Raw genomic sequence first — 23,552 nt, 5'->3', positions numbered from 1 at the left:
CATGTGTGACACCAGGGTAATAGCTGTTCTATAAAATGCACAGAGTTCAAGGGTCAAATAATGATAGAAACTAAATGTTACAATTTATTCCATCTTCATGATTACAGACATTACAGGACAGGGTGGATAAACAACGCAAATAAAGAAAATTCCTTTCTCCCCTAACCAGATACAGTATTTTGGCATTTTCATGATATACAGGTTTACTTAATTCATTGACTTAGCTTGAAAGCTGGCCACAGCAGCAAATCTTTGCAATTTAGGATCTTCCTCCATAGCATACTCCAAAGATCTTAATGACTGAACTTGCACTATGAACTGAAATGGTGTTCGCTCTTAACATTCTTGAAGCTTTCACATCTTAATCTGAGATCTGACACCTCTTGTTAAGGCTGGGAACTGTTAAAAGCTTCCTCTTGGCTAACCTAGTCCACCACTGAGCAAGTTTAACAGTTAAGTTATTATATAAAATAAAACTCCCAGGCATTGATTGAAGCAGTCATACTGGGGTCCCTTTTCAGAGCATTAGCTCCCTGAGAGAAAAGAGGTCCTAACCAGTTTCTTCCATGAACAATGACCACAGTACAGTACCTCTAATGTCCTTTGGGACATACTAGTAACTCAAGGCAAGGGGTCAGGCAACCATGATTATCCTGACAAGTTTATCAGTCTTTAGATACAGGATATATTTAAAGCTGATCCCAGATGAAGTATTGCAACCATAATCCCAAGAAATTCCATTTTAGCACAGCAAGTTCCTGCAAGATGTCAGAGCAAGTGAGGTCATCCCCAAGTAAAAAGTGGTGGTTCAAAGCGAGAAGAAAACATCTAGGAGGAAAATAAGTCCTCATTAAATTGATGGCTATCTTCACAGCCTTAGTTGACAAAATCCAGAGGGCTCAAATTTCCTGATTTGAGGAGTCTTTTCAAGGTGACTGTCAAGGTCAAGAAGAGCTTTCAGGCTTGTCTCTGCCATGGCCCATGAACTCCAGTCCTTCGATGGGAATCTCCTTCTCCTTTATTGCTTTCTGATGGGAGAAGACACATTATTATAAAGGTCAATATGAAGCTTACTGGCCTTGAGCAAGCCTCACTTTTCCTGTCTGCAACTGGGATAAAGACAGCAACAACTGGAGAGAGGGAGGGGGGAGAGAAAACAGGTCAATAAAGGATTTATGACGACAAAAAAACAAAGCCCTCCATCAGGCCAATAAAGTGTTTATAACAATCAAAAATAAAACCCTCCATAATATCTTAACAGGCCAGAGAAGGCTGACACCCAGCCTCACCCCGAAACATAATAGTGGAAAAGTGCACTACCGCAAAAAAAAAAAAAAAAAAAGGAACTTGATTCTAGTGAACTTGGCCTAATCACTTCCTTTTTCTGGGTGTGAGTGTTCCACTTTTCAGTTAGGACTACGCCCACTTGGCAAGTTTAAGATGAACACCAAATGCCCCAAAGAATGTTACTGTGCTCCGTAAAAAGTAAAGCACCACAAAAATATTTAACTTGTCATCTGGCGAGATCCCAGGCAGCCTGGGTGGTGATGGCCGAGAGAACTGCCGCTGCCTCGATGACAAGGCTCTTCTCCACCCGCCCGCTCCCAACGCCCGCAAGACAGAGGCGCGGGCCCTGGCGGAGCGGGCGCAGCCCACCTGGACGCACTGCTGGTAGCGCTTGAAGAGGTCGGTGCACGGGTCCCCGGAGCTGTCCCCCTTGAGGAACTTCTCGGCAAACCAGCGATTAAAGCACTGATCGTACTCGCGCTTCATGTCGGTGCAGCCCTCCCCGACGCTGTTCATGGCGGCGGCGGCGGCGCCCTCTGATGGCGTCATCCTGGCACGCCGTCTGCTGCGCCTACGGAGTCCGAGAGGAGGGATGTGGGCGCGGGCGGCGCGGCGGGTGCTCCGGGCCCCGGGGGGCGGGGGCCGGGGCTTCGCTTCCAAGGCCGGAGGCGGGGGTGTCTCCGCGGGGGGCGAGGCGGCGCCCCAGGAAAGGGGGCGCGTCCCCGGCGACGTGATCGAGCACCTGGAGCGGCTGGCGCTGGTGGACTTCGGCAGCCGGGAGGCCGTGGCGCGGCTGGAGAAGGCCGTCGCCTTTGCAGACCGGCTGCGCGCCGTGGACACGGACGGGGTGCAGCCCATGGAGTCGGTGCTGGAGGACAGGTAAACCGCGGCTGCGGCCCAAGCCTGGCCTGTGGGGCCGTCGCAGGCACTGAGGGAGGCGATGAGGGTCTCTTCAGTGAGAACCTTAGGCGAGATGCAGGAACTTGCCCACGCTCACCCCGTGGGTAAGGGTGTTCCTCTGTCTAACGGGTCCTGGCGCTCGCGTTTAAATTCCTCAGCGCCTCTCGGTGTCACACAATCCGAACTGCTGAGTATCTTTGAGGGTCTGCTTCTCAGAGCTTCTCCTACCGCCTGGGCATCCTCCTCTTACAGTCCAGTCACGTCGGCACCATCTCTTTCTCCAACGTGCCGAATAGTGCCTTCTCTAGGCGCTTTGCACTTGTTATTCCCCTTTTCTTGAACAATCTGTCCCTTTGGCAGGTCTGTTTATCTCCTCGGAAGGGCCTGTTCTGACCAGTCCAAATCCCCTCCCGCTTCCTTATCTTAAATGGGTTTTCTTCAGATATTTTTTTGACTGTCTTATTTTTGTTAATTTGTTATGTCTCTTATTAGAATGCGTTCACATCTGACTTGCTTACTAAGTTGGACGCATGTCTCAGATTTTCCCCCCAAAAAATTTAAATATACACATTGTCTGACCTAGTGGTTATGGAACTATCTGTGAAAGTGCACCAAGCTGTGTTTACAAGTATCCAGGGTATGCAAATCTGTTCATAGTAAGGAAGAAACAAAAACCCCTAGAAACAGATATAATCTAAGTGTTCTTTGTGACTAATACATCATCATACAATGGACCATTCAGCAATTATTAAAAATAATGAAACAGCCTTAGCCGATTTGTCTGGACTGAAGGGTCCTGGGTTCGATTAGGTTCCTTTCCAGTTAAGGGCACATTGCTGCGATTGTGGCTTGATCTCCAGTGGGGGGCATGTAGGAGGCAGCCAGTCACCGATGTTTCTATCTCTCCCTCTCTGAAATCAATAAAAAAATATAAAATAATAATAATGAAACAAATACCTTTCTGTGCTGACATGGAAAGGGTATATTTGATATATTTGATAAAAAAGGCAAAATTCACTGTGTATTTGATTAAAAAAAAAGAACATTGTGTATGATATTATCAATGTTTTTACATTTCTGATGATGCAGTTTCCTTTTGCTCCCTGAAAAGGCATGTAGAACACGGTTAATGGTTAGTTTTAAAGAAAGTGGCAATGCACAGGGAAGAATATACATGCCTAAGGAGGCAGAGTAATAGGTTGTGAAAAGTAGTGTAATGCAATGGGGAGGAGTGGGTCTTTGACAGACTAGCTTGTAAATACTAAAAAGACACATCTTCTACCCACCTCTAACAATTGATGCCAAATCTTAATACATTTTTTAAAAGAAAATGCTTTTTTGAAAAGCAGACTTGTTTGCTGGTTTGGCATCCAGCTTTGTTAGTGGGAATGTAACTCATAAAAATAGGGGCAGTCTACAACTCTTTCCTAGCCTTTTCCTGATGGAATTTTAAAAAATAATAAACTAGTACAGGTGGGAACAAGAAAGATGAGTGCCATTAGCACCAATAGGGATGGCCAGACCATCTGAGACAATACCTTTTGTGTAAACTGCTTGTTAGCCTCCTGCTCTGAACTCGTCTTTGATTCCTTCAAATCCTTTCGCTATTTGTATTTTGGTGCTCAGGTAGAGAGTTTAACTAATTTGCCCAAAGTTACACAATGTTTCAAAACAGAAATCTGCCCTGACCAGTTTGGCTCAGTGAATAGACTAGAGCATCAGCCTGTGGACTAAAAGGTCCTGGGTTCGATTCCAGCCAAGGGCATGTACCTTAGTTGGGGGCACATCCCCAGTAGGGGGTGTGCAGGAGGCAGCTGATCGGGTGTTTCTCTCTCATTGATGTTTATAACTATCACTCTCTCTTCATCTCTGTAAAAAATCAATTAAAATTGAAAAAGCAAACAAAAAACACCAGAAATCTGATGTCAGAAAGCTTCAGGTAGCACAGCATCAAGACAAAAGCTTCACCATAACAGGCAGGTCATCATGTAATGCAAGACAACACTGTTAACTTTTCAAGTCCTCCTGCTCTCCTTTTTTTTCTTCCTTTTTTTATTGATGTTTAGAGAGTAGTGGAGGGGAGAGGGAGAGACAGAAACATCAGTGAGAAAGGATCATTGATTGGCTGCCTCCTGCACGGCTCCCACTGGGGATTGAGCCTGCAACCGAGGTATATGCCCTTGACTGTAATTGAACCTGGGGCCCTTTAATCGGCAGGCCAACCTTCTATTCACTGAGCCAAACCAGCTAAGGGTCCTTTTTCCTTCTTTTTTTATAATTATATTTTATTGATTTTTTTTACAGAGAGGAAGGGAGAGGAGATAGAGAGCTATCGATAGAAACATCGATGAGGGAGAGATATCGACCAGCTGCCTCCTGCACACCCCACACCAGGGATGTGCCCGCAACCAATGTACATGCCCTTGACCGGAATCAAACCTGGGACCTTTCAGTCCGCAGACCGATGCTCTATCCACTGAGCCAAACCGGTTTCGGCTCCTTTTTTTCTTCTTAAAGGCCCTTGCCTTTACCCCCAGTTCATCACACTTACTCTCTTTTGCCTAATTTCTTTCTTCAGATTTCTTCTGCCACGTTCTAAGGACTTGTGGCTTTCACATGGTATTCAATAGTGCTGGAATTTTACATTTTTATACATCATTTAAGTGACATTGGATCATCTACCTCTCTCCTCCCACTCGTCCATGTTCTGGGGAGCATGTTTGTTATTGCTCATCATGTTCTCAGTCTCTAGCACTGAGCAGACACTCAGTAAATGTTGACTTTTTTTTTTTTAAGTATATTTTATTGATTTTTTACAGAAAGGAAGAGAGAGGGATTGAGAGTTAGAAACATCGATGAGAGAGAATTATCAATCAGCTGCCTCTTGCACACCCCCTACTGGGGATGTGCCCACAACCAAGGTACATGCCCTTGACCGAAATCGAACTTGGGACCTTTCAGTCTGCAGGCTGACGCTCTATCCATTGAGCCAAACTGGTTTCGGCGACTGTTCTTTATTAATATCTTTGGGAAAGTAGGTGATAAAAGCACAAAGGAGAGTCAGAATTTCCTAAGTCATCTAGAGAATAACTAGATGAAATGTGACTATTACTCAGAGAAGAGTTTGTGAAAAAGATGAAGAGGGATTTGGGTCTGGTAGTTGGAATAGTGACTTGGTATTCAGTGATCTGCCATCCTGGCATAAATTTGGGACTTCATGTTTTGGACATGCTGTCTGACATTTGAAATGGAACCCAGTTAAGTGAAGACAAGTGTTAAGAGTTCTAAGTGATAGCCAACTGCTGTAAAAGCTTAGTTCTTTTTAGCTCAAACCAAATGATAGGTGGTCAGGGCTTTCTCAGCAGTATGGCTATCATTTGGTTTAACATAAAAAGCATTAGCATGCTAACATGACAGGCACTAATATTTATATGCATTAACTCAGTTATCACATACAACCACTGAAAGGAAATACTAGTATCTCTTTTATCGATGAAGAAACTAACACTCAGGTTATGTAATATGCCCCGCAGTTTCCCGGAGTGAGAGAGGTCAGGATTTGGAACTCAGAGCCTTACTGCTTTGGATATACCATAGAAACTATTTTCATCTCAAAGCCAGAGATTGACTCAGATGGCGTCTCTGACTGCAGCCAAACACTTCAGTGGTTAGGATGGCCCTCAGGAACCTTATTTGAACCAAAAACTCTGAGCCAAAATGGTTAACTTTCATTCAGGTCTGCATCAAACTAGAAATAAATGAGGAGGGATCGAAGTAGGGTGGTGCCCAGAGAAATGACTCCTGGCAGCCAGCCCGATACCAGGGAAGGGCAGAACCTGAAACAGAAAACTGTCCTAGTGTCAGTCCAGGGCTGGCAGAGCCACTTCCTCCTCCATGCTGCTATACTGATTTCCATTAAATACCTTTTATTTGCATTTCCCAGTTTAATACCTGTCTATGAGCTTCAGAGGGCAGGGATTTCTAGTTCACAGCTGAAGTTATATCTCAAGCAGGGTTTTCATCTGAACCAGAACACAAATCCAAGTGACTCTCTTCAATTCTCCCAAGGATAGTTTATAATTAATATTAGTCCCGATACATAGCTGATTATCAAAATGGGTGTCCTACAGTATCTGGGCTAAATTTTCTTGTAAAACCTGGACTCAGAAAGCTGAGATGAGGTAGGCATTTAGTCAGTGAGTGTTTCACAGGCACCTAAAAGCTCATCAGTTCCTGTTCGGTGTCTTACACAGGATCCTGAGGTCAAGAAAAGTTAATCTACTTGCCAAGCGAAGGATCGGCTTGCAGTGCCCTGGGCTCAGAGCCTATGATGAAGGAAACAGGGAGTTGTGGGTTTATTCTAGAAACAACATCATTATAAACAGGTGGAAATGTGTGACAGCTAAAAGGATGAATTTTTTCCTGGAAATGTCACCCATGGTGAAGTGATGAATAAATCAGTTGTTACTAGATCAACTGTTGGGAAGCAGTAGCTTTTAACTTGTTGGCAGTAGGTGAGTCTTCATCCAAATCTCCAAAGGCCCAGGGACAATGGGCACCCCTCCAGTCTGAAGAGACTAATCAGGTTAAGTGTGACTAGAGCAGGTGAAGTGCAGTTATACTCTGAATGAGTGGGACTGATGTGTACTTGGGGTGTACTAACTCTTTCTAAAAGAAGCAGGCTCACCCTAGCTGGTTTGGCTCAGTGGATAGTGTTGGCCCGGGGACTGAAAGGTCCCAGATTCGATTCTGGTCAAGGGCACATGCCCAAGTTAAAGGCTTGATCCCCAGTAGGGGGCATGCAGGAGGCAGCCAATCAATGATTTTCTCTCATAACTGATGTTTCTCTCTTCCTTCTCTCTGAAATCAATAAAAATAAATAAAAGGAGCAGGTGCTATTCAGCATCCATCTCTTATTGACATGATAATATATCCCAGCATTATATTTTTTAACATCATTTTATTTAATCTTCCCAACAACTCTATGAAGCATTCTACAAATGAGGAAACTGATACATAGAGCGGATAATTTGCACATATGCCATGTGAAGGTGTCTATGGTGGGGAAAAAGCATCACTGGGACCTGAATTGAGGAGCCCAAGCTCTTAGCCATTTGTTATACTGCCCAACAGAAATGTAAACTCCAGACAGTTTAAAGGTCACCTTTATGATTTTTTTCTCTCTCCAAGTTTTCTTAAACACAAAATTCTTTTTTTAAAAAAATAAATTTTTATTGTTCATATTATTACAAATGTTCCTCCCCCCCTCCATTGCTCTCCTCCACCAGGTTCCCACCCCACCCTCTGCCCTTTCCCCACCCCCCACTGTCCTTATCCATAGGTGCACCGTTTATGTTCAGTCTCTTCCCACATCGCCCTCTCCCCTTTTCCCCAAGAATCGTCAGTTCACTCCCCTTCCATACCTCTGATTCTATTATATTCACCAATTAATATTGTTCATCAGATTTTTTTAAATTTAATTTCTTTTGGTTTTTAGATTCACTTGTTGATAGTTACATATTTGTTGTTCATAATTTTTATCATTATTTACTTTCTCTTCCGAAAGAACCCCCTTCAGCAATTCATATAATTCTGGTTTGGTGGTGATGAACTCCTTTAGCTTTTTTTTATTAGTGAAGCTTTATCTGGCCTTCGATTCTGAGTGATAGCATTGCTGAGTAGATTATCTTTGGCTGTAGTTTCTTACTATTCATCACCTTGAATATTTCTTGCCATTCCCGTCTGGCCTGCATGGTTTCTGTTGAGAAATCAGCTGACAATCGTATAGGTGCTCCTTTATAGTAACTACCTGCTTTGCTCTTGCTGCTTTTAATATTCTCTTTGTCTTTTGCTCTTGGAATTTTAATTATGATTTGTCTTGGTGTGGTCCTCTTTGGATTCCTTTTGTTTGGAGTTCTGTGCGCTTCCTGGACTTGTAAGTCTAATTCTTTCACCAGGTGGGGGAAGTTTTCTGTCACTATTTCTTTCAGTATGTTTTCAATATCTTGCTCTCTCTCATCTTCTGGGACCCCCATAATTCTGATGTTGGTTCACTTGAAGTTGTTCCAGAGGTTTCTTACATTATCTTCAATTTTCTGGATTCTCTTGCCTTCTTGCTTCTGCGGAGGAGTGTCTTCTGGCTCTTTATGTTCCAAATCTTTGACTTGATTCTTACGATCTTCCATTCTGTTTTTAGGACTCTGTATAATATTTATTTCAGACAATGTATTCTTTATTTCTTTTTGATCCCTTATCATTTCTTGTTGATTCCTTATTAATTCTAGTTGATCCCTTTTCATATCCTCATAGGTCTTATTGACCTTTTCTAGGAAATTCTTGAAAAACCTTATAAGCATAGATTTGAACTTTATATCCAGTCGCTTTTTGTCCTCCATTTCTTTCGTTTGTGATCTATTTCATTGTCTCGGCATTTTCACAGCTTCCCTGATGGGGCGGGGGGGGGGGTGGTGGTGGTGGTGGTGGTGGTGGTGGTGGTGGTGGTGGTGGTGGTGGTGGTGAGGGGGGTGGGTGTTCAGGATGGAGCCTACAGCCTTGGCTTCCATTCAGCCCCGCCCTATGCAGCTCCTGAGTCTCAGTAATCCCCAGGGTCCTTCAGTACTCGTTGCAAGCACCTCTGAAAGGTGCCCTCGATTTTCGCCTGCTACCAAACAGTCTAGGATCTCCCCCAATGAGCCCAGAACTGGGGTTGTTCAGTTGGAGGTGGCGTTCAGAGCAGTCTGGAGCTTTTGTCTCCTTCCTGCCAGGGCAATCCCGCAGCACAGCCAACTGTCCCTTCTCTGCACACAATGTGCGCGCCTCCGGGACCTCCTTTCGCCGCTCCCCCGGGGTTCTGCCTTATAGCCCAGCTCCCTATGGATGAGCCTGGGTCCCGGGGTCTGGCCTAGAACTGGGGTTCAGAGCAGTAGGAACTGGGGCCCAGCACAGTTGGAGCTTATATCTCCTTCCCGCTAGGGAACGCCAGCCAGGCACTCAGCCGCCCTCCTCTCCGGCTCCGTCCTCTCCGCGCGCACGCCGCGTGTCCTTGTACCTTAGGCTTTTACAGCTCCTCTGCTCTTCCTTCTGGTTTTCTCCTTGCTTCTCGTTGTAGAATTTCCAGTCAGTCGACTTTCCTGTAGTTCTGGGTAATGTCCATTAAAATTGTGTGTGCGGCTGCGGCTAGGTGTTTACCTGTGCAGCCATCTTGGATTCTCCCCAAAAACAAAATTCTTATGTGATTAACAAAAAAACAGTAGTACAGCCTTCACTTTTTTTGGCAAAAAACTTAAGGTCTGTTAAAATCATACTTTGTTCCAGACCAGTTAAGACAGTGCCTGTCCTGGAATGGACCCCACTGTCCACTCTTCATACTATGAATGTTTACTGTGTCTACTCTAAGGCTGGTGCCACAAAAAGATCAGGTCCTTTCCTTAAAAAAACCTTACAGCCGAAACCGGTTTGGCTCAGCAGTGGAGCGTCAGTTTGTGGACTGAAAGGTCCCAGGTTCGATTTTGGTTGAGGACATGTACATTGGTTGTGGGCACATCCCCGGTAGGGGGTGTGCAAGAGGCAGCTGGTTGATATTTCTAACTCTCTGTCCCTCTCCCTTCTTCTCTGTACGAAATCAATAATATATATATATATATATATATATATATATATATATATATAAAATATATTTTATTAATTTTGTACAGAGAAGAAGGGAGAGAGATAGTTAGAAACATCATTGAGAGAGAGTCATCGATCAGCTGCCTCCTGCACACCCCCCACTGGGGATATGCCCGCAACCAAGGTACATGCCCTTGACCGGAATCGAACCCGGGTCCCTTCAGTCCCCAAGCCGACGCTCTATCCATTGAGCTAAACCGGTTTCGGCTTTAAAAAAATCTTACAACTTAGTCCTCTAGGCAGCCTCTGCCCAGATGTTCATGTCATAACCTTGCCCCTTTGTCCCATTAGGTTTAGCCCTGCAAGCTCAATGACTGAGCAAGTATCTGAAGCAGGCTCAGGCCTCCTGTCATGTACGCTTAAATCCTGAAACAGGAGTGAAGCCTCATAGATGTTCAGCTCCTGTTTGCTTTTACTAGTTTGCCATCTGCATACTTTAATGAAGCAACTAGTGGGCGAGTCCTGAGTTGTTTGTGGTACATCTTGCAAGGGGAGGCACTTTTATCTCCTCAAAGCACTTGCCTCAGAAGTACCAGAACTGGGCACAGATCCCAGTCCACTGAGGAACCTGTAAGTCACTTATAAACCACTCTTGAGCAAGTTACCTGCCAGGAAGTCCATTTCCCATCCTCCCAATCCAGCTATTTTTGCCCATCCTTTAGCAATGACATCACCTCTTCTGAGTAATTGTTCCTCACCCAGGCTGAGTTAGGTGTCCTTTCTACTCCCTTGATGAGCTGTGCTTACCTGTTAGATTTAACATATTGTATTTCAATTGCTTTTAATGACCTATCTCCCAAAAACAACTTACCCATAGTAATTATCCAAAAATATTTAAATTTATCAATCCCAAGGAATAATAACCAATTACTGCAGAGGGTTGTTGGAAGAATCTGTAAGTTGTACACTGTCTAATGTTGACCACAGCTCTCCCATTTTAAATATATTTTTACTGATTTTTCAGAGAGGAGGGAGAAGGAAAGAGATAGAAACATCAATGATGAGAAAGAACCATTGATCAGCTGCTTCTTGCACACCCGCTCCTGGGGGTCGGGCCCACAACCTGGATATGTGCCCTTGACTGGAATCAAACCTAGGTCCTTTCAGTCCACAGCTGACGCTCTATCCACTGAGCCAAACCAGTTAGGGCACAGCTCTTCCACTTTTGAGCCGTGCCCAGAACTCAAGAATATGCTGTGTCTTTGTTCCCCCATTCTCGACCCTCTCCACACATGCCTTCGAAGCCTTGTTCTCCCAAGAAGTAACCTGAAGCTTTTGATTTTGTAGATGTCTATACCTGAGACCCGACAACGTGGTAGAAGGCAACTGTGCTGAAGAACTACTGCAGAACGCCCATCGAGTTATGGAGGAGTATTTTGTGGCTCCCCCAGGTACGCGTTTCCCGAAGTTTAACAAGCTGTCCCACAGTAAATTAAAAATATAGTAGGACCCAGGTGTTCCCCAAATAAAACTGGGGTGGAGAGGAGTATGTCCAGAAGCAAATCTGGAGCTCAAGCTCCACCGAAGGGGCAGCTGGCCTTCACTGCTTCTCAGGCAGGAAGGGGAGCCCATTTCCCCGGGAACCAGGGCATCTGGCATTTTGTGTGATACTTCCCAAATTTTAAGTACTGGCAACTAATTAAAAAAAAAAAAAAAAAAAGATTATGCAAATAAAACATATCACAGATGTATTCTGTGAGTTATCAGTTTGTAACCCTTGGTGTAAAAATTTACATGTTTAAACCTCACTGCAACTATTTTAAGTGGAAATTTAAAAATAATCCTGGGCTAATAATAAAACCCAGAACTTTGGGTGGGTTTCTTATTTCCTCTGCAGATAAGTGGGCCCTCAGAGCTTCCACATACATGTAGATATTTGTAGCCTAAGAACTCCAGGTACATTATTTTCAAATACTAACTTCAAGTTCGGGATATCCCTTTAGTCCAGGGAAACATCAGCCCTCCAGCTCAGGGGTTACTAACCTCTTTGATCAAGACCAACCAGTTAAAGGCAGGCTCTGGTTGAAGCAAGGATGGGAAGGAAAGCTAAGATATTTGTGAACTCTAATCCATGCCTCCGCCTCACTGAACTGCCTCAGTAACTGTGGAGAGAAATAAGACTTCTTCATCTATCTCAGAGCCTGCCGGTTATCACCGTTTCAGCAGACATATCCACTGATCACGTTATTTCTACACAGAACCTTGTCCCAGACTTCGTTTCTTGGGACAGAGTGAGGTCACAGTCATAGACTTCCCTCCATTCCTAAATGCATATAATAGGTAATTAAGCTGAGTCTGCTCCTTATTGAAAAGTACATTAGGTTTCAGTTATAACTGTGATTTCTTCAGAAAACAGGTTGGTAGCTACACTTACTTCCATTGTTTATTTTCCATGACAAACCAAAGATAACTTAGCTCAGAGAGCCAGTTGGGAAAGCAGGTTCAGTTATAACATTCTTTTTTATTATTATTTTCAAACAGGTAATATCACTTTGCCAAAGCTGGATGAACAAGAGCTCTTCTCAAAGAGCTGAAGAGCTGTCTGGGAAGGGTACCCTCTGAACACATGGAAGCACGATAGTATTTTGTTGTTAAGAATACTAAAGTGCCACTTCCCTCAGTAACCGGGGAAAAATCGATGATTAAGTATTTTTCTTAATAACTAACTCTTCTGAAGATGGAACTGGGAAAGATTTAACCAAAACAAGGCAATGTGTTCCTGAAGCTAATGGAAGTAAAAGGTATTGTCAATTTCCAATGAAATGTTCACTTTGGAAGATATCTCCCTTTATCTCCTCCCAAAATTATCTACCCAACTGCACTTAAGTGAATTTTTTTTATATAACCTGTTAGACATTGCATCTGACCAAAGTGATAACCTGAGTTGTCCTTTCTAGTTGCTGTTTCCATCGACCTGAGCACCTTCTATATTTACCAACACTGAGTTTGTTCCCGGGCACCCACTTTGTTCTGAACAGAGGGTTAACTTTCTGCTAAATTCTCAAGCGTCTTTGACGACTATGTAGCTTTGCAATTCCTGACATCCATCCCACAAAGTGATTGTATGCAAAGGGGATATTAACCAAACCTATAGTTTTACTTTCTGAAAAGAACTTAATGGCTTTGATGGTGGTGGGTTTAGGGGTGTATACTTAACCCAAAGACATTAAGTTGTATACATTAGCTTTTTACATGTCATCCTTCAGTAAAGAGGGTTATGTAAAAAATATAGCCCAGGCCTGGGACATAGTTGACCCTCAATTACTGAATTGAACAGGATCTAAGATGTTGTGTTCACTCCCCACCCCAGATTCTTTTTTTTTTTAAGCTCACATACCTCGCCCTGGCCAGCTTGTGTAAGTGGATAGAGCATCAGTCTGCGGACTGAGGGGTCCCAGGTCCGATTCCGGCCAAGGGCACATGCCTGAGTTGAGGGCTTGATCCCCAGTGGGGGGCGTGTAGAAGGCAGCTGATCAGTGATTCTCTCTCATCATTTGTATTTCTAGCTCTCTCCTTCTCCCTTCTTCTCTGAAATCAATAAAGAAATATATTTATAAAAAAATAAACAAAGCTCACATACCTCATAGATATGGAGAGCAGACTGGTAGTAGCCAGAGGGGTGAGGGCTGGGGGACAGTGGAAGGGTGAAGGGATTGAGAAGTACTAATTGGTAGTTACAACATAGTCATAGGGATGTAAAGTACAGCAGTCAGTAATGTGGTGACTGTGTATGATGCCAGGTGCCTACTGGAAATATTGGGGGTGGGGAGTGGGGGACACTTTGTAGAGTATATGATTACTTAACCACTATGCTGTAAACCTGAAACTAAGACAAAATAATATTAAAAGTAAATTATAATTGAAAAATAAAAAAATTTGAAAGTTCAGGTAGCACAGATAAATGAGACAGATTAGAAGTAAAAGTGATAGGCTCTAACTGGTTTGGATCAGTGGATAGAGCATCATCAACCTGCAGACGGGCGGGTCCTGGGTTCAATTCCTATCAAGGGCACATGCCAGATTTGTGGGCCCAATCCCTAGCCGATCAATGATTCTCATCATAGATGTTTCTCTTTCTCCCTTCCTCTCTGAAATATATATATTTAAAAGGAAAAAAAAAAGAAAGAACCCTAAACCTGCCCTTGGGATGGAAGCTCTCAAACTATCATCAGAGCAACTACCTTTTTAAAAATATACATATATACATAGATTTTTTTTAATTGATATCAGAGAGGAAGAGAGAGATAAAAACATCAATGATGAGAGAATCATTGATCGGTTGCCTCCTTCACACTCCCTACTGGGGATCAAGCCTGCAGCCCAGGCATGTGCCTCTAACCGGAATCCAACTTGGGACCCTTCAGTCAGCAGCTGACGCTCTACACTGAGCACCTGTTTATCCACTTCTACTCCTTACCAACTGAGCACAAGTTGTCACTACAACTCAGTGTTTTGTTTGTTTTCTTAATCATTATGCCCGTTTGGTGAAATATATGAACTTAATCAAGGACAACCACACGTGTCAATTATGAAACATTTAAAATATATTTCTAAACAGAATGGGTCCATTTAGTCACAGTAACTGCTGATCTCCATAGCAGAGAAACCCACAAACACGTAGCACTGATTTTGTTTTTCCCCCCCATAATCAGGGGTGAAAAATATACAACTTGTTTCTGAACCAAAGCCACAATTTCTGCAGTTGAAAATGTTTCACTGCTAATATGGCCCTGGTAGAAATTATGTAATTTTATTTCCTTTAAAAAAAATTAAAAAATTTTCTAAGACACTAAATCATCAATCTGGAATGTAAATTCTGAGCCCAAAGCAGCTCAGTTCGCCTAAAAAAATAAAGAAAAAATTCCCATCACCTGTTTCAGTAGGGCCTGAAGGGAGAGAAGTATTTAGTGTGGGGAACCCCTGCTTTGGTATGGAGAGTCACGGCCTCTTGACCCAGACCGAGACCGTGAGTAGCCATAGCTGGTGCTTCTCTCTGGGTAAACTCTGATGTAGGAAGTTTCACCCTGAAATTCAAACAAAAAGTAAAAGGTAAAATAAGTCCCAGAATAATGAAGTCTACCAATATTCTACCAATAGTCTACCATAGCTGCTTAACAATAACAGTGCTGCATTGAGCACTATTTGCCTGGCACAATGTTATCTCATCAAGCCCCGCAATTCTATGGGGTAAGTACTCTTACTAGTCCATTTCAAGAATGCTCTCATCTGCTGAAGGTGACACAAATAATAAATCGTAACTTGACATGTGTAAATGCTTAAATACTAGCTTAATAACAGCCACTAACCCCCTAGAACCTAAAAACTGGAAAGGCTCTCAGAGATTATATACACACTATATGGAGGGGCAAAAGTAGCTTACAGTTATTCATATGGAAAAATAACAGTAATTAATAAATAATACAAAAATAAACTGTGTTTCACACACTCTCAACTGTAAACCTACTTTAGCCCTACCCTGTATAGTTCAATCGCCTGCTGCCTCATGGGCATCTTTCAGTGGTACCTATGGAAGGGGTTAGCCTGTATTCAGCATCTCCCAGGTGTCAGGACTTGGGCTAGATGCTCTAGTTTCATAATTTAACTTCCTAGCAAGTCTTATAACACAGTGCTATTGTGACTATTTTGCACATGGAGGAACCAGAGTTGAGAGTAGCTCAGCTAAGCAGCAGGAGTCACATTCAGTCTGGCCTTTCTCCAAGCCCTTTGCCATCAGCCAACATTTTCAGAAAATCTAAAAATGCTAAAATGAAAGAGCAGGATGCTTTTCCCCTAGGTCACGTCAATAATTGAATTTTACCTAAAGTTCGGCTTTGCATGTATTTGACCAGGTGCTATTGTGTTTTGCTCCAATTTCAAGACCTAAGAGTTAGTCTGAGCAAAAGCATTGCTAAGCCATACATCCCCCACCCCATAAAATTAGGGAATTTTATGAATCCTTAGGGAAAAAAACAAATGGGCCTAGATATTCATGTCTTTAGACATTCCTAAACCCCATATTAAGTCAGGCAAGATAACCAGAAAAAACAACAACGTCCAATGGTGGTCTAATATCTGGTTTCAATGGTATCAAAGGGATAATCACCATTCGAATCAGACTGAGATATCCAAAGCAGCAGCTGCCATATATATATATATTACACACACGTATATATGTGTGTGTGTGTGTGTGTATTATTGATTTCAGAGAGGAAGGAGAGAGAGGGAGAGACATCAATGATGAGAGAGAATCATTGATCGGCTGCCTCCTGCATGCCCCATACTGGGGATCAAGCCTGCAACCCGGGTATGTGCCCTTGGCCAGAATCAAACCCAGGACCCTTCAGTCCACAGGTCGACCCGACCCTCTATCCGCTGAGCCAAACCGGCTAGGGTAGCAACTGCCTTCTTGAAAGGAAGGACATCCAGAACTAAGCCCTGAAGGTGAGGTGACCAACCACAAGAAAATAACAAGGGAGCTCAGGTTTCAAAAAGGATCCTGCACTACTTTGGGAAAGAACAATGAAACGACAACTCTGCTCCACCAGCAGTATCTGGAAAGGCTGAGATGAGTTGGCTTGCAGAGTCCGTACTAGACCCAGAGGAGAGACAGCCATAATCTTTAGGTTCACAGAGAGACACTGCAGATCAAGCCAGTTAATGAGAAGGATGTTATCACAATAGCTCACCACATTATGACAGACTGCACCAGTATTCTCTCCAGGTTAAAAATACTATGAATGCAGACTTCTCTGTAATAACCCTGCAGGGCTTAGGCATGATACATTCCTTGGCTTTGTCCACTTAAGATAGATCTTTAATGGTACTGTGAGGTCATCAAGTGGCAAATGCATGGCCTGGTGCTACTTCTGCTAGGTCAGCTTCAGATGGAGTGGACTGGGTACAAGCTCCTCAACAGAAGGTGGGGACGCACCTCATGAGAGCGGAATTTGGTGTCATCCAGTTTACGCAGGGCATATTCCATGTCTTCTTTTCTGAGATACTCGACCATCCCCATTCCATCCTTCTGCACATCCGCGTAACAGACGTCCCCAGCTTCTCGCATGTGATCCTTCAGGTCCTGCCAGCTTCCTGAGGGAGGAAGTCCTAGGTATGGAGAACATAAGAGGCCAATCCTTCAGCTGTGTTAAACGCCATTAAGAGCCAGCATTGCCTAGAATCCCTTCTCCATCAATCACTACCGGTACTTTTAAATCCCGAGGGCTCCCAAATCACAAATCTGGGTAAGGGATACAAAATCAAAGCGCACTAAAGTATTTGTGGCAAATCACCTTAGGAAGCTAGTCCTCGCCGGGACCGGTTTGGCTCAATGGATAGAGTGTCGGCTTGGGGACTGAAGGGCCCCAGGTTCGATTCCAGTCAAGGTTGCGGGCATATCTCCAGTAGGGGGTGTGCAAGAGGCAGCTGATCGATGACTCTCTCATTGATGTTTCTAACTCTATCTCTTTCCCTTCCTCTCTGTACAAAAATCAATAAAATATATTTTTTAAAAAATAAAAATAAATAAAAGAAGCTAGTCCTCGCCCTAACCGGTTTGGCCCAGTGGATAGAGCGTCAGCCTGCAGAATGAATAGTCCCAGGTTCAATTCCGGTAAAGGGCATGTACCTTGGTTGCGGGCACGTCCCCGGTGGGGGTGTGCAGGAGGCAGCTGATCAATGTTTCTAACTCTCTATGCCTCTCCCTTCCTCTCTGAAAAATCAATAAAAAAAATATTTTTTTAAAAAAGCAAAAAAAAAAAAAAAAAAAAAAAAAAAGGTAGTCCTACAGCCCTAGCTGGTTTGATTCAATAGATAAGAACATTGGCCTGCGGATCGAAGGGCCTGGGGTTCAATTCCGGTCAAAGGCACATAATTCGGTTGCAGGCTCCTCCTCCCTGGCTCTGGTCGGGTCTTGTGCAGGAGGCAACCAATTCATGTGTTTCTCTCACATCGATATTTCCCTCCCACTCTCTAAAAACCAACGGTAAAATATCCTCAGGTGAGGATTAAAAAATACAAGTAAATAAATATGTGGAATCAGATGTTCTTAAAAACAAAAAAAAGAAGCTAATCCTAGACTAATCTTTCAGAACAATCCTTCCCAAGATAGCAAGAAGTCCATATCATAGTTTAGTATCTCTTGAGAATTCACAGCCTCTCTTTTTGTCCCTCAATTAATACCAAACTTCCAAGACTTTGAGTTCTTTATTCCATATGAAGTATTTCAGTACCAATCAATGATTTCTTGCCTGACTGGGTTCCCAGAACATGGAAATTTGAAACCATCCAATGAAATAACCAAAATGTAATGGGAGATAACAAAAATCTAAAGTTAGTTTTTTTTGTAGGTGTGATTAACTGACAAACTACCTCTTAAAAGATCACCAGTACTCTTCAATATAGTGGGGGAAAGGTTAAGACTCAGACGCTAAAACTAGTCGGAAGTCATACAACCCTACCTGATGTCATGAAAGGGAAATGTGCTCCTGCTCTCAAAGGCTGTGCTTACCGCTCACAGCTCAGGACTGCAGCCATTTCCCAATAGTTTTCTAGGCAGGATTTCAGAGCAGCATGGAGAGAAGAAAAATGTGTATGACATTTTGAAGAAGGGAACAGAGTCCTGAGGTTAAAAAAATTAAGTCCTTGGCCGATGTGGCTCAGTTGATAGAGCATTGGCCGTCAGACTGAGAGTCCCAGGTTCGATTCCAGGCAAGGCACATGCCCAGGTTGAGGGCTCAATCCCCAACGGGGGGCATGCAGGAGGGAGCCAATCTCATCATTGATGCTTCTATCTCCCTCTCCCTTCTTCTCTGAAATCAATAAAAATACATTAATAAAAATAATAATAAGCCCCAGCTGGAAAGCTCAATGGATAGTATTGGCCTCTGGACTGAAGGGTCCCAGGTTTGATTCCGGACAAGGGCACATGCCTGGGTTGCAGACTTGATCCCCAGTAAGGGGGTGTGGGGGCAGGCGTTCAGGAGGCAACCAATCAACGATTCTCTCTCATCATTGATGTTTCTCTCGGTTTTCCTCCCGGAAATCAATAAAAATATATTTTTAAAAAATTAAATTAAAGGGATACAAGATAGGCAGATACTATTACTCTTAAGCACCCATGGGAGTCAGCTGTACTTGTGATATTCACATAGAAAAAGGTATCAGGTCTACGGCCATACCACCCTGAACGCACCCGATCTCGTCTGATCTCAGAAGCTAAGCAGGGTCGGGCCTGGTTAGTACTTGGATGGGAGAAAAAGGTATCAGGTTTCTCAAGACATTTCACTCCACCAGGGCCCTAAAACACCCCAAAATATGCAAAAGCCCCCAGGTTTTTACCACTGTGTTGAATAAACCTCAGAGCATATTATTTCATCGCTTATCAATCTAGATATTTTGTTCTATATTCTATACTACAATCTGTAAGGCACTAAGTTGTTTTTCTTTTTTTATATAAGCCCAAACCACCACAAAACTGGTCTTTTTCAGGATCCACAGCTGGGTAAGTTGTTTAAATCTGGCTTCTGGAATGTCTTTTCTATCAAGTTGAATACCATGGTACATTAAAAAAAAACAACCCCAAAACATCTTTAGAATTACACTTCAAGAGATTTTGCCATCATGTTCCCTTTCAATACTAGAAAACTCCTTTATAAGAAACATATTAATGCCCTAACTGCTTTGGCTCAGTGGACAGAGTGTCGGCCTGTGGACTGAAAGGTCCCAGGTTCTATTATGGTCAAGGGCAAGTACCTTGGTTGGGGGCACATCCCCAATAGGGGGTGTGCAGGAGGCATTTGATCGATGTTTCTAACTCTTTATCCCTCTCCCTTCCTCTCTGTAAAAAACAAACAAACAATAAACTATATTAAAAGAAAAGAAACTCTTTTATGTTCTAACAAGGCTACTATTGGTGCAGTTTCATTTGCAAGAGACCTGCCTCACTGGCAAGACAGGGCAGGGCTACAGACTGTCAGTGTGCATAGGCTAAGGGGGAAAAAACACCATATATGTCATGCACTAAAGAAAAACAGCTAACATTTCTTGAGGCCAGACTGTGCTAAGTATATTTTAAAAAAATATATATTTTATTGATTTTTTACAGAAAAGAAGGGAGAGGGATAGAGAGCTAGAAACATCGATGAGAGAGAAACATCAACCAGCTGCCTCCTGCACACCCAATATCAGGGAAATGCCCGCAACCAATGTACATGTCCTTGACTGGAATCGAACCCCTGGGACCTTTCAGTCTGCAGACAGATGCTCTATCCACTGAGCCAAACCGGTTTTGGCTGTGCTAAGTATTTTACATGCATCATCTCATTCATTTGAAAGGAACATACCTGAAACAAGAACTCGGAAATCAGATCTTCTTGTAGGAGGTCCATTCCTCCCACCACGGGGCCACCCACCCCGACCTCCGTAAGTTCTGGGGAACTCCACACGAAGTCGACACTGGCCATAATCGTAACCATTCCTTCCATAAATTGCATCTTCAGCATCCCTGCAAAGAATAATTTGGTGTTAGTGCTGCTCAGAAGAGCATAACAAGTATGAAAGGAAAACCTAGAGTGAGAAAACAAAACAGGATTTTAAAAATATATATATATTTTATTGACTTTTTACAGAGAGGAAGGGAGAGTGATAGAGAGCTAGAAACATCAATGAGAGAGAAACATCAATCAGCTACCTTCTGCACTCCCCTCACTCACACACACACACACACACACACACACACACACACCCGGTGATACACCTGCAACTAAGGTACTACATGCCCCTGACCGGAATCGAACCTGGGACCCTTGAGTCCACACGCTGACGCTCTATCCCCTGAGCCAAACCGGTTTCGGCCAAAACAGGATCTTGATGCAGTAAATGCATTGGTTTGAAGACTTTTTATAATATTGGAATTAAACTTTACAGCCATCACACATAGGGTTTTCTAGGTATGAAATGGTAAACAGATTACTAATAGGAGGACTAATTCAGAAACGAAAAAAAAGGAATAAATAGATGACTGATTTTGCCAATAAGTGTTTAACTTCGGAGGGCAGTTTCTCAAAAATGCATACTACACATTAGTCCTTTAATATTCTTTGACAAGGCCTAGTATCACCAAGTCTATAGAAAGAAAAACCCATTTAAAAAAAGGGCTCAAAAGACAAATGCAATTTAGTGAGGAGACAAAACAAGTGTATGTCTGACTCTCAAGCGTACGTTTCAGCACGGTTTGGAAAAGTTGTCAAAACCACTATCTGGGTACAATTTCCCCCAAAAAAGATAGTTTTAGTTTCCTGTAGGCTCTAGGACAGTTAGGAACACTAAATTAATTTTCCAGTATTAGATGAGAGAATGGCCTCAGGGCTTGGGTGGACCAGCACAGCTGAAGCTATATTAACGAAGGCCTCATTCAGCTGTCACAGGCACAAAATCACTTACCAAGATTTTAGTCATAGAATTAAAAGCAAGGAGACCACATCCAGGGCAACCCTGGCTATATTTATAATGCAGTGGGAGAGAAGCAGGGCTGCTAAGGTTTAAAGCAGACTTTTAGTACAAATTGACTAAAGAATTTGACTAAAAAATTGACTAAGAATTCAAATCATTCTTTTGTTCTTTATTGGTAGCTGTCTCTGATTAAGCAGTCAAGTTTTCACATCTTAATCACTGATGTCTTACTCTTAGGATTAAATAAGATCCTTCATGTGCAGTGCTTTGCTTGAAACTTGGCAACTAGTGATATCAAATGGTAGCTTTTCTATTATTAAAGTAATGAGGGAGGAGATAATGATGTAGCATATTGTACATAAGTTTGTATTCCAAAAGGGCAGAACAGAGAATTCAAATCCTCCCTTCACCCCTTACTAGCATTCTCTTTTATCAGTTATCTAAATCCTGTTTCCTCGTCTGTGAAATGTGGTTAGCAATACCTATCTCATAGGCTGAAAATGCCGAATACTAGTATAATACACAGCACGGTACGGACACACGGGGACTGCTCAAAAGCTACACCGCGCCGTTACTAATTAATAAGGTGCCACCTTCTCCAGGTGAGGTGCGAAATGCCTCGTTCCATTCTTGCGGCAAATGGCAATCGAACCTAAAGGGTGCTTCCTGCCTTCCCATCCTCAAATGCTCCCCTAGCCCCAAACCGCACGCCGGAGGGGCAGGCACCTGGGGTCCGTGCTTTCGGGGCGGCGCAGGCACGGCCGGGGAGCGCGCCCTGGACCCGCCGGGGAGCAGCGGGGACGGCGCCGCGGCGGCTTCCAGGAGCCTCCCCCGCAGTTTTGAAAGTTCCCGTCCTTTCCGGGCGAGGCGGCCCGTGCCCGCAGAGCCACGAAGACCCTCTGCGCCCGTTTGGGTGCCCGGCACCTAGCGGGCCTCCTTCATTAGAGAAGTAGGTGAAATGAGAGGCCCCCTCAGCCAGTTTGGGGAGTTTTTCCAAATCCTCGATGGTTTTACAAGGACAAGGCGTTAGCCTCGTGGGGCGGCGCGCGCGGCCCGGGACGGGTTCCACCACAGAGCCCCTCTATGACCGCCGAAGGCACCGCCGCCCCGTGCGGCCCCTTCAACTGAGTCCCGGCGGGAGGGCGCGGAGGGCGCCGCCGCCCGGCCCGCCGCCGAGACCCTCCGGGCTGGTACAAGGGGCTGGGTTCCCGGCCTTCCTTCCCCTCGGGGCGCCTCTCCAGCCCTGAGGGGAGGCGACCACTTGGACCACCCCTGAAGCCACTTTAAGCTTGGCCCCTCCAGAGACCCAGCTTTTAGGTTTTGAAGTAAAAAAAAAAAATAAATAAAAAAAAAAAATAGAGGAAGTGAAGAGGGCGCAAAGGACAGCCCGGAGTGTAAGGAAGAGCGGCCACAGCCTCCACCTGGGGGCGCCCGGAGGGTCTGCACGGAGGGGGAGGGGAGGCGGGGGGAGGGGGAGGAGGAGGAAAGGCGGGGGCCGGGAGCGCGGGCGGGCGGAGCGGGGCCTCACCGGGGATCCTCGAATCGCACGAAGGCAAAGGGCACCAGGCCGTGCCTGTTCTTGAGCTCAATCTCGCGGATGCGGCCGTACTTGTAGAATAGGTCCTCCAGGTCCTTCTCGCGCACGTCGGTCGGAAGGTTCCCCACGTAGATGCGCCCGTCGCCCTCGCCGCCGCGCTCGTCCGCCCAGCCCGACATCCGCACCACCCGACGCCGCGGGCCCGCCGCCGCCGCCGCCGCCTCAGCCGGGGTCCCCCCGCAGCGTCCCCGCGGGCTCGGAGGCGCTCAGCCGCACAGCATTGTGGGAACGCGGAGCGGAAGCGAAGGGGTCGGAGGAAGCAAAAAGAATCCTCTTAAAGGGGACGCGGCTGCGAGGATTGCGCGTGCGCGCGGGCCGGCGGACCCCTGTGCGGGCGGGCGGGCTCATGGGCGGCGGAAGGGAGGTCGTGGAGTGCCGCTGATCGGGCTCCGTTCCCGAAGGCAGTTCGCTCACTAGCCGCGTGGACGTGGGGGAGTGACAGGCTCCCTGGGCCTCAGTTTTTGCCCCTGTCGCGCCGCTACCTCAGCGGCGTTTTGAGCCCTCACCGTGACCGGGCTGGGCCGAGGCGGCCCTCAGCCTCAGGTCAGTAGCCCTCTGGGCCACCTGTCCCCATATTACAATTGCTTAGAGCCCTGGCTGGTGTGCGCATGCCCCCACACCAAAGGGTCGCGGGTTTGATTCCCGGGGGAGG

The 23,552-nt window shown here is 44.7% G+C and overlaps 2 protein-coding genes across 6 annotated transcripts; one reads left to right on the top strand and one right to left on the bottom strand.

Moving 5' to 3' along the window:
- Positions 1-58: 58 nt before the first annotated feature.
- On the bottom strand, positions 59-23,346 carry SRSF9 (serine and arginine rich splicing factor 9). 4 transcript variants are annotated; one of them, XM_036449429.2, is made up of 6 exons: positions 22,832-23,346; positions 20,196-20,356; positions 16,787-16,959; positions 14,727-14,879; positions 11,234-11,237; positions 10,240-10,370 (listed from the first exon to the last, which is right to left on the bottom strand). In XM_036449429.2, the coding sequence occupies exons 1-4, from the start codon at positions 23,017-23,019 to the stop codon at positions 14,760-14,762; spliced, it is 642 nt and encodes a 213-aa protein (XP_036305322.1). In that variant the 5' UTR covers positions 23,020-23,346; the 3' UTR covers positions 10,240-10,370; positions 11,234-11,237; positions 14,727-14,759. The 4 variants fall into 4 exon arrangements, with proteins under 4 accessions (XP_036305323.1, XP_036305324.1, XP_036305322.1 ...); XM_036449430.2 differs by lacking the exons at positions 10,240-10,370; positions 11,234-11,237 and adding an exon at positions 59-1,028; XM_036449431.2 differs by lacking the exons at positions 10,240-10,370; positions 11,234-11,237 and adding an exon at positions 5,655-6,512.
- Positions 1,638-12,721, top strand: GATC (glutamyl-tRNA amidotransferase subunit C). 2 transcript variants are annotated; one of them, XM_036449435.1, is made up of 3 exons: positions 1,865-2,166; positions 11,143-11,246; positions 12,337-12,721. In XM_036449435.1, exons 1-3 carry the CDS (start codon positions 1,880-1,882, stop codon positions 12,387-12,389), a joined length of 444 nt encoding a protein of 147 aa, XP_036305328.1. In that variant the 5' UTR covers positions 1,865-1,879; the 3' UTR covers positions 12,390-12,721. The 2 variants fall into 2 exon arrangements, with proteins under 2 accessions (XP_045441333.1, XP_036305328.1); XM_045585377.1 differs by lacking the exon at positions 12,337-12,721 and having other exon boundaries at positions 1,638-2,166; positions 11,143-11,299.
- Positions 23,347-23,552: the final 206 nt, after the last annotated feature.

The sequence above is a fragment of the Pipistrellus kuhlii genome, unplaced genomic scaffold, assembly GCF_014108245.1.
Source record: "Pipistrellus kuhlii isolate mPipKuh1 unplaced genomic scaffold, mPipKuh1.p scaffold_m20_p_20, whole genome shotgun sequence".
NCBI classification, from domain to species: Eukaryota; Metazoa; Chordata; class Mammalia; order Chiroptera; family Vespertilionidae; genus Pipistrellus; species Pipistrellus kuhlii.
This window is presented reverse-complemented; position numbering and strand designations above follow the sequence as displayed.

Excerpts from the sequence above, each read along its gene's own strand:
- GATC (XM_045585377.1), top strand. The coding sequence starts at position 1,772 with ATGTCGGTGCAGCCCTCCCCGACGCTGTTCATGGCGGCGGCGGCGGCG. Across the intron at positions 2,167-11,142 it reads GAGTCGGTGCTGGAGGACAG|ATGTCTATACCTGAGACCCG; the intron begins GTAAACCGCGGC and ends TTGATTTTGTAG.
- SRSF9 (XM_036449430.2), bottom strand. The coding sequence starts at position 23,019 with ATGTCGGGCTGGGCGGACGAGCGCGGCGGCGAGGGCGACGGGCGCATC. Across the intron at positions 16,960-20,195 it reads TTTCCGAGTTCTTGTTTCAG|GACTTCCTCCCTCAGGAAGC; the intron begins GTATGTTCCTTT and ends CTCCATACCTAG. Across the intron at positions 14,880-16,786 it reads CCAAATTCCGCTCTCATGAG|GGTGAAACTTCCTACATCAG; the intron begins GTGCGTCCCCAC and ends TTTGAATTTCAG.